The sequence below is a fragment of the Ctenopharyngodon idella genome, chromosome 15 (genome assembly GCF_019924925.1).
Source record: "Ctenopharyngodon idella isolate HZGC_01 chromosome 15, HZGC01, whole genome shotgun sequence".
Lineage (NCBI taxonomy): Eukaryota > Metazoa > Chordata > Actinopteri > Cypriniformes > Xenocyprididae > Ctenopharyngodon > Ctenopharyngodon idella.
In genome coordinates, this window is record NC_067234.1 from 11,541,769 (window position 1) to 11,552,943 (window position 11,175).

The following is an 11,175-nucleotide window of genomic DNA, read 5'->3' on the forward strand; positions in this document are numbered from 1 at the left end:
TCAGTGTATTGTAGCACATTATAAAACAGCATGCAATAACAATATTACGTGTATATTATATTTATTAAAATCATAAATGGATGCTGCCATATTGGGTCATTACACCTCAAGATACATAAAATATTAAATTATTCTAAATAAAGTATTTTTTAATCTTAAAAAAAAAAAAAAATCTAATTTTCAGCGACTGGATTTTCCTTGCATCTGTAGACTGTAACAACATGTGCCAAGTGTCTCACCCGTCTTTCCTTTGAGGCATCAAGGTACCAGAACTTAACATGTCTGTTCCCTGCGGTTACAAAGTAGCTGTTGTCCTCTGAGAAAGATACAGCAAGCACACGGCTGGACACCTTATTGGATGCGATAACAGTCCCCTTCTACAAGCAAAGAAAAGATTTAAAAGCATTATTTATATATGTTCTTGTAAAACAGACTCACAAGCTGCATTCTGATTGACAGGGTGCCTATGTAGTGTCCACCGCTCCCTACTCGCTGAGCACAAGATATATTAACGTTCACTTCACAAAATTCATTCTAAACACCCTGTAACCTAAACAAACATCACTAGAGTAGATTAAAGTCAGAAATATCCTAATTATTCAGCACATGAATGATTGAGCGACATCTTATTTACTAAGTGGGAATCTTAGTATTCCAGATGATACACGAGTTGCAACATTGTAAGGGGCATGTTGATTTGAAACATGTTTCAAACACTGATCTATAAAATGCAGATATCACCATACAGTTGAAGTCATAAGTTTACATACACCTTGTAGAATCTGCAAAATGTTAATTTTTTTTTTTTTTTAACAAAATAAGAGGGATCATATAAAATGCATGTTTAGTACTGTCCTGAAAATGCATGTTTAGTACTGTCCACAAGACAAAAAAAAAATAAAAAAAATAGCTGAACTCAAAATCAACCATCACAAAACATAAAAACAGTCGTGGATCATCCAGGTAACCACACACAGTATTAAGAATCAAGGGTATGTAAACTTTTGAACGGGGTCATTTTTATAAATTCAGCTATGTTTTTGTCTTGTGGACTATGTGTAAACATTTTATGTAAAATCTTATTCAGGACATTACTAAATAAAAAAAATAACATGCATTTTATATGATCAAGAAGTAAAAATTAAAATTATGTCAAGACCACAAGAATACCAATACACTGCCTGTAAACCAGTAAAGCTGTACACTACTGTCTTTGTAAACTTAAACTCCAATATCATTTTTCTTAGGTTAAACTACTATTCATGGCAGCCAGGCAGACGGCTGTCAAACCCACCTTCCACTCCCAGACGCTGACGGTCCTGTCGTGCTGGTATCCCACAGACACTATATAGCTCCCATTGGGGGAGAATGCCACACACGCCACCCCATACTTATGGCACTGGACCTCTGCCACCTGCATCCGCTCTGCCACGTCCCACACCCGCACACAGGGCATGTGCCCGCTCTGCCCAGCAACAGGGAAAAAGAAGAAGAGAGAAAGAAAAAAAAAAAAAAAAAAAAAAAAGTGAACAGATGAATAGTAAAAATAAAAAGCATAATAACTGTGTGAGACCCCACACCCAGATTTGTCTACTACCCTACTATTCAGAATAACAGAACGCAACAGTCAGGTTATGGAAGTAAAAAGCCCATCATTTTCTCTATAGAGGAATTTATTTAGAATGCTAACTTAGCCTACATTAGGTCTTTCTTGAAAGGTGTATAAGAGATTGTTAATCGATTACATATACCTTTGTTGAAGCCTTCAGTTTTCATTATTTCAACTTATTTTTTAGAAATATTTGTTTAACAGCAGGATCTATGGTGAAAAACTACATTACCCATGATTCTGCACAAATCTCCACCAATCAGAGAATAGAAACAAGCAAATCACTCCAAAAGACCTTTAGCCCCACCCACTCCCACTGCAAATGACGTAAATGAGTCAAGCCATGTCCCACGACACACTATACTCTATGAACTTATACTACTCAAACATCTAATGTATGAATTTTATACAGTTATTTTGCCCCTCCCCCTCCACTACGCAAGTAAAGCTGCAGTCACATGCAAGAAGTGTCCAATATTCTACCCCTATTATCCAATATTCTATTAGTGTGGCACCATTAGTAAAATAATGCTTCACGAAAAATAAAGCACAGATGAACAGATGACAAAAAGCACAAAAAATGAACGTACAGTACACAAGAGTAAATACAAACAATTGTTCATTGTTAATTGCAAACAGCACAGCAGCTCGAGACAATCAATGACACTCAAACCCAGTGTTACTCACATGTGAAGCAGAATCAAAGCAGCCTCTGCGTCTGTTTTCAGGCCTTTCCGCTTAACTTTCTCCAGCGCTGGAAAGCTTTTCTAATATAAAAGCAGGTCCTAAAGCACTTGCCCAGTGATAAACCTTCATTCCAGTGATATTCTTTTAAGCTCTTTTGTATTGTCTCATCTCTCTTTCTGCAGTAATTCTTATTTTCAAATCTCCCTCTTGCTCATTCTCTCTCCTCGACCGTCATACGCCCCCTAATGCTGATTGGTTACACGTTTGTTGTTGGTGTTGGTCCGACTAACTTCCAAACAGTGTTTTTGAAATATGGCTTACCCCACCTTTAATATGTGAGTCATTGGAGTCAATTTTTCATACAACTCATTCAAAATGCTTATTCATTTACAGACCAAGCAACGGTCTTTATGAATGGGTCATTGAATCACTTTCTCAAACAAATTGTAGATTCATTCAGAAACACCACTGTGTGTTGCTAAGAAACGTTCTGCTCAAGTTTTGTTTGGCACTATTTTTGTTGGTGAAAGACAATATTTTTTCTAAAATGTAAGTCACTTATATTAACCTAAGTGAACTGTTGCAGAAAATCAGAATCACATTTGCCTGTGCCTCGTGTTCACAACACTAGTCTGTGCTGCTCTAAAAATGCGTAATGAATCGCTGAACTTGTGATTCACAGTAGAGACCTGCGTGGGACGGATTTTTCCCGCTCCCACAAGATTCTGTCCCGTTCCCTTCTCCCGCCCACAACGTTCATGTTTTGTCCCTCCCATAAAAGTATAAATTTTTTTTCTGTATGTCCATGAAATTTCCATTAAAGTTGTCGCCTAGCCACAACCTACACATCCCAGCATAAACACTCCCATAAATTATTTGTTATTAAAGCATCAACATTCACAAACCAAGACCAAGTCCCATTTACTTGAATGGGGGAATCCTAAAATCTCAAAAACTGCTTGCTGAACTCACAAATAACATATTTCAAATCAGCAACAAAATCTGACATGAACTGTCTCAAATGATTTCTTTTGCTCAAATAGCATTTAAAAAAGCTTATATTTCATAAGCACTCATCTCAGAACACTTCTTATAGCAACGGGAGCTGCACTGACACCATGACTTTCTATATAAAGTCTTTGCTATGTTATTACAAATATGGCCTCTAGTACCTTATTATTTAATTTTGGCTAATGTAGTAGGTAATTTGGATATCTTATTCCTACACACTACAGAAATAGTATGAGTAGTATGGTAGCATGTTATTTTTAATTTGCTTTTCATTTATTTAGATAGTGACAAAAAGCATGAGTGGAAAAAGCAGCCACCAATAAATAATCATAATGTAGGACAACATGTGCCTTTCAAGAGTTTAAATTTTAAATTCTCATCTAAATGCAGCTACAGTGATATGAAGACAGAGGAATCTTGTGATTCCCAAACCCAAACTGTTGAAGAAATGGTTCACACAAAACTGAAAATTCTGTCATCACCCTCACACTGTTCCAAACCCATTTGAGGTTATTCTTTCTGTGAAACACACATGGGAAATACCTGAAGAACCTTCAAGCAGCTTTATTAAAAAAATTGAGTGAACAATCCTTTAAATATCTGCCAACTCCCCTATGCAATATGCAGCATTATTAGTCAGATGCCTAAAAAAAGCAAAGCAGCCATTGCACTGCATTTGTGATCTGCTGTCGCAACAGCGATTCTCTGTTGGTTTACCAAGTTGGGACAGACACTGGGCCTCACCATGGCAACCGGGGAGCTGGAATGTGTCGGAACGCACAGAGCAGCCCAGACATAAGCCCTCCTCTAACACATATACATAAGATAACCATAGGAATCAATGTTCCCCGTTCAAACGCTGCAGAGAAGGGCATTTAGCACAGTCGTCATTCTTTTGGCCCTCATAAAACATCTCAGAACACTTACCTCACCAGTGACCAAATATTTTCCATTCTGCGAGAAAGCCAAGGCACTGAAGGTTTTCCTAAGTAACAAACACATGATTTGGACTTAATTCTGTTACAATGTACAACATTGTGCTACGGAACTAAAGATAAGAAGTGTGCTTTTTACCTGGAGGTATTAAATATGTGAGTCTGCTTGTTCTTCTGTGGGCTCAGGATGACAATAACGCAACTGAAACACACAACATCACCGCATTAGTTTACAGATGAAAATAGTCATTTACAGTATGCATTAATTACCCTTCAAAAGCTTGGGGCAAGTACAATTTTTTTTAATGCTTTTGAAAATCACCAAGGCTGCATTTATTTTATTAAAATACAATAAAACAGTAATATTGTGAAATTATGAATACTATTTAATTAATATTATATAATTTATTGATAGCAAAGCTGAATTTTCAGTCTCCAGTGTCACATGATTCTTCAGGAATTATTCCAATATGCGGATTTGCTGCTCAAGAAATAATTCTTATCTTTTTATTATATAATAGTTGTGCTGCTCAATATTTTTGTGGAAACTAAGATACATGTTTTCAGGATTCTTCAATGAATAGATCTTCAAGAGAACAGCATTTATTTGAAATAGAAATCTTTTTGTAGTATTATAAATGTCTTTATAATCATCTTTGATAAATTTAATGTGTCCCTGCTGAATAAAAGTATTCATTTCTTTCAAAAACAAACAAACAAAAAACTGCTGAATGGTAATCACCACTTAGAAAAATCACACTAGTTTGTAGTTTCTCTCTTGTTCCCAGAGGTGTCCAAGCAGAATAACCACAACTCTAACATACATAAGTTTAAAGTTCACCTAAGATCAAAAATCTGTAATTTACTCACATTTACCCTGTTGTTCCAAACCTGTATAACTATTCTTCCATGGAAAGACTGCAGGATTTTGCTTATAATGAAAGCGAATGGGGACTGGAGCTGTCCAAACATAAAAAAGGACAATAAAAGTCCTCCATACAACTCTATATTTCAAGTCTTCAAACCAGTGTTGGGGAAAGTTACTTTTAAAAGTAATGCGTTACAATATTGCCTTACTCCCTAAAAAAGTAATTTAGGAAAAGTAAAAGTTACTTAGTTACTTTTTATGAAAAGTAATGCATTACATTACTTTTGCATTACTTTTTCTCTCCTGGGCTGGGCTTGTTTGTTTATTTATTAATAATAAAAGTGTTATATTTTTGGCAAATGTTAAGGCCCTTTCAGACCAAAAGTGAAATGAATAAGCCTCATGGGGCGTTCACACCAGACGCGACTTGCGCGAATAAATTGCACTATTCGCACGTAGTTGGACGCTTGAACATTTTGAGTTTACTCGCTTCATTCGCGCGTGAAATTCACTTCACAACAGATGCAAATTTGCATCATGGGAGGAGAAAGTAGTTGTAAAATATGGCAAATAAACTCAATTTGCCGGCTTTAGCTAGCTTGTAGCGCATTTTTACAACTTACCAGATTGTCCGACCTCCTCACTCACTTTCTTCCAAGCAAGATCCTTTTTATTCCTGTTTCTATAAAAGTACGAAGATGTATCGTACAGCTCCGGATATCCACATACAGCGACAATGATTTTGTCCTCCATTGTCGTTTCGGATTTCTGCCTCTGCTCGCTACTAGAGCAAGCCCCTGATTGGTTAACACGGCGCGAATATTCGCCAAAGTTCAGATTTTTCAACTTGCCTGAAACGCTCAATTCACGCCGCAGGATGTCTATCGCGTCTTTGCATTGACTTAACATGTAAATCACTTGCGCTTAACGCTTCATTCGCGTCTGGTGTGAACGCACCATCAGGCTGAAGGAAATGCATATTTACGCCTGTGCAGTAGAGGGCACAGCTCAAATAAACCTCAGATGTGCAGCGATTCTGGATTAAAGAATAGGATATTTCTAAATCTAAAGTAGTTTTTGCATATTAGTATGGTTGAATTAGATAACTGAAGGTCAGCAGCAAAGACATTGGTTAATAAAGTGAGATTAAATACATAAAATATATTTGTGTAATTTAATATAGTTATTTACAAGTTTGCGTAAATTCTGAGATTGCATTTCAGTTATTTATTTATTTTGAGGAATACTGAATGTTTTCGTGCAAGTGAGATCAGTAAATTCATGCTCACATTTAGTGTAGAACTACAATAACCATCATATTTACACAGCGCACACAACACCTGACCTTTATTTCTCTCAACACGGGGACAGGAGAGCTGCCAGTCAATAAATGTGAAAAAGTAACTTCGATATTTTGTTGTAAATTGAAAAAGTAATCTGATTACGTAACTCAAGTTACTTGTAATGCATTACCCCCAACATTGCTTCTGATGTCAAAAGAAAACTTTATGTATCAAACTGAATTTATGATGATATAAGCTCGGAAACAGACAAAAAAAAGTTGACCCATATAGCACCAAATGTCACTGATTCTCTCATGACTCATGAAGAAACATCAATGATGGGACAGCACCATGTTTGATACGATATTTGACAGCTACAGCGAATTTCGGTTCTTCGTCAACACAATTAAAGGGTTAGTTTGCCCAAAAATGAAAATTCTGCCATTAATTAGTCACCCATAAGACCTTCGTTCATCTTCAGAACACAGATTAAGATATTTTTGATGAAATCCATGAGGTTTTTTCACCCTCCATTGAAAGCAATAAAACTACCATCATTCAAGGTCCAGAAAAGTAGTAAAAACATTGTTAAAACAGTCGACGTGACTGCAGTGGTTCAACCTTAATGTTATGAAACAACGAGAATACTTTGTGCACAAAACAAAAATCAAACAATATCTCTTCCGTGTCATGCTCATACGTTGTTTACATCCAGCGCTTCCAGGTTCTACGTCCGAACTCCGGCTCATTATTGGCCGGCTCCTGCGTCAGCATCACACGCATGCGTCGTGCTGATCACGTGACCAGAGTCAGCCAATACTGAGCCGGTGTTCAGATGTAAACACAGAAGCTCTGCAACGAAAATAGCTAAGAGAATGACAAGGGACAGACGAATTTGTTGAATAAAGTCGTTATTTTTGTTTTTGCACACAAAAAGTATTCTCATCGATTCATAACATTAAGGTTAAACCACTGTAGTCAAGTTGATTATTTTAACAATGTCTTTAGTACTTTTCTGTACTTTGAATGATGGTAATTACGTTGCTTTCTATAAGGGATAAAAATAAAAAAAAACTCAGATTTTATCAAAAATATCTTCGTGTTCTGAAGATGAACGAAGGTCTTACGGGTGTGGAACGACACGAGGGTGGGTAATTAATGACAGATGTATTTGGGTAAACTAACCCTTTAAGAGCACAAACACAGCATACAAATCGTATGTACTACTTTTCTTCTTTGTCGGTTTTGAGCTTGACAGCTGCATCCAGTCACCTTTCACTTCAATTATAAGGAAAAAAGCAGTCAGGATATTCTTCAAAAATTAACCTTTTGTTATACAGGAAAAAAGAACGACAAAAGTGTGAGTAAATGACATTTTCATTTTTGAGTGAACTATGCCTCTAAGTGTGGACTTTGACACAGAAAACACTTATAGAAATAGTCGTACCCTGCAGGATAAGCCACCAAACCCGTGTTGGGGTCACAGGTTAAAGCACTACTGCTGGAGGCAGTGATGCCCAGGACCTTCTCCAAGACAACCTGCAATCACAAAGCAACTTCATCAACTACTTCACACATCTATTCATGCTGGTAAATACAATGCAATGCAATGCAATAAACAGGGCGTGTAACGTGCATTTGTTGTATGAAGGACACACAAACAATAATAAACTGCATGAAAAAGCTCCTTGCATGAAAATTAAGGTAAAAACAGGAAGAGTCGTTGTGTTCTCTGGCCTGCTCTAAAGTACAGCAAACACAGCAGGCGTGAGTGAGTCATAATGTGGATCATACCCGGCTGTGAATGTCTCTTCTGTTGCTCTGTCGAGTCTTCCTCCTCATGTTCGCCTGTACTGAAGTGCTGCTGCTGTTGTTGTTAACTTTCCTTGCTCGAGAGGTCAAACAACTTGCGTTTAGACTCGCTCCAAACACAACTGCTCCATCCGCCATAGTGCAACACTTTTCTTTAAAACGGCTCAATAAATAATCCACACTCTGAAATCACATATTAGTTTGCATTTAAAACGCTTTAAATGCTGTCCATTGATCAGAAACGCAAAAGTTCGACTACTTTATACTCCGACGGACAGTATAATACTGACTGTGGATCAAAAGTTTTAATTTAGAAAGTACGATGAAATGACTTCTATTTTTTTCCGACTGAAACGAAACTTGTCGACAATGTACAAACAGCTGTAAGCAATGAAGTCCATGTAATGTGATCTGAGACTGGCAGTTTCAAACATACACCGTCTTCTGTGATTGGATGAATCCCGCACGGGAGGCGGGATCATTCGTGGAGCTCACTCACTATTGGTCGACTTAGTATGACATCATTTATAGGTTTGCCCAGACGTCTGAACTTATCATCACTACAAGTTGTGATCATAAATCCATTACAGATCATTTTTAAACACATAATCATTAATCATTAAGCATAAACATAATGAAAGCAAGAATCATTTGCAATTTTTTAAAATTAGTTATATAAATGGTTGTAAACGTTAGGATAGTTGCTATATTACGTGATGATGAAAGAGCTCCTTTAAATTATGAAATGTAACTCCATCTTTGATGTTTTTATTATGTAAACAGGGCACAAATAAAAAAGTTGAAAAAATGCTTATTTTTGGATGCTAGCTATATTTTGATTCACTGATTATTTTGACTCAAAGCTTTCACTAGAAGTACTTTTACATTTCATTTTTGTAGTAAAATACGTTGTAATCAGCAGCAAAAAGCTTATTCTTATGAAATAATATTAATAATTGTTAGTATTATACAAATATTATTAATATTAACAATAATTATACTAATTGTTATTTAATAAATAATAGTAATTATAATTATTAATAGTAATAATAATTATTGCTTTTGTAATTATTTAACAATAATAATTTATAATAATAATAATAATTATTATTATTGATTAAATTAATGATAACAACAATGTTATTTATTACACTACTATTATTTATACACTACTAATAATCATCATTTTTGTATAACTAGAGAAATTCACCTGTATAAGAAATGTTCGATTTTAAATTCAGAAATATTAATAAATTAAAAAAATAATAGTAATGACAATAATTATAATGAATAATTATTGTTATTAATAAATAATTATCAATAATAATGTTATTATATATTAAATAGAAAATAATAACAACAATTGTATTTATTTAATTATTCATTAATTATATATTATAATTACAATAATAATTATTATTATTGTTACTGTTACTTATTTGATAAATAATTATCAATTATAATAATAGCAATCATCATAATTATTGCTGTTGTTTATTTAACAAATAAAATTATTATTAAAAATTATTATTAAAATATTATTTAACAAATAAATAATGATTAATCATAATCATTATAATTGTTATAATTATTATTAATAATTGAATGAATAACAATAAAATAATAATAATTCTAGTATTATTGTTATTATTTATCACACTAATAATAATCATCATCATTTTATTTATTAATTTATTCTTTCATTTTTTATAACTAGAGAAATTCACCTGTATAAGAAATGTTCGATTTTACATTCAGAAATATAATAATAAATTTAAAAATATTAGTAATGACAATAATTATAATGAATTATTGTTATTAATAATTATCAATAATAATGTTATTATTTATTAAGTTAACAGAAAATAACAATTGTATTTATTTAATTATTCATTAATTATATATTATAATTACAATAATAATAATTATTATTACTGTTAGTTATTTATTTAATAAATAATTATCAATTATAATAATAGTAATCATCATAATTATTGCTGTTGTTTATTTAACAAATAAAAGTATTATTAAAAAATAATGATTAATCATAATCATTATAATTGTTGTTATAATTATTATTAATAATTAAATTAATAATAACACAAATAATAATAATATTATTATTATTATTATTATTATTATTTATTACACTAATAATACTCATTTTATTTATTATTATTAATATTATTATTTAATTTTTTTTTTTTATTAGAAAATTTCACCTATAGTCAAACCAAAAATTAATTAAAAAAAAAAATAATAATAATAATTTTTGATATTTTTGATATATTTTTACTAGTGGGTGCAGGACACTATAGTTCATTTATGTAAGTGAGGATAGCAAAATAAAGTAAACTGTGACATATTATACTCAAAAATTCTTCATACAGTGGACTACCAGTAAAATCGATAAAAATTTGGAACCAAAAATTATTCAGACACTTTGACCTGACCATGTTTTGCTTAAGTGCTATCTGACATTATTAAGATATTTTTTTCAGACACAGTTTAACTCTAAGATCTTGTCATATTTTATTACCATTTTTTTAAACTACAGTGAATAAACTATTAATTAATTAAATGTTCAAGGTGTCTGAATACATTTTGGTTTGACTACATTTAAGAAATGTTTAATTTTAAATTCAGAAATATTAATAATAAAATAAAGAAGTATTAGTATTGACAATATTTACAATAAAAAATATTATTTAATAAATAATCAATAATAATTATTATTATTTATTATTTTATTATTTTTTATTATATAATAATATTTATTTATTCATCCATTCCTTATCCACTGGCCTGTATAAAATGTTCAAGTTTAAATCAGAAATGTTCCAGAAGGGGGTGTGGCTTCACTGTGATTCCCATGGGTGGGATCAAGAATTTAAAATCCAACAGGAGTTTGGAGTTTCAGATTCACACCATCACCGAATCGAAAGACAATGAAGAACTCCACTAAGTCAT

At 33.0% G+C, this 11,175-nt stretch overlaps 1 protein-coding gene across 3 annotated transcripts in view; it reads right to left on the reverse strand.

The window, feature by feature from the left end:
• wdr62 (WD repeat domain 62) overlaps window positions 1-8,614 on the reverse strand; it is a 42,614-nt gene extending 34,000 nt beyond the window's left edge. For all 3 annotated transcript variants that reach the window (XM_051862561.1, XM_051862562.1, XM_051862560.1), the window contains exons 1-6: window positions 8,188-8,614; window positions 7,841-7,932; window positions 4,382-4,444; window positions 4,235-4,292; window positions 1,295-1,465; window positions 240-377 (exon numbers count right to left, since the gene is read on the reverse strand). In XM_051862561.1, the coding sequence (XP_051718521.1) occupies window positions 240-377; window positions 1,295-1,465; window positions 4,235-4,292; window positions 4,382-4,444; window positions 7,841-7,932; window positions 8,188-8,343 (678 nt within the window). In that variant the 5' untranslated portion in view covers window positions 8,344-8,614. The remainder of the gene's footprint in view (window positions 1-239; window positions 378-1,294; window positions 1,466-4,234; window positions 4,293-4,381; window positions 4,445-7,840; window positions 7,933-8,187) is intronic.
• Window positions 8,615-11,175: the final 2,561 nt, after the last annotated feature.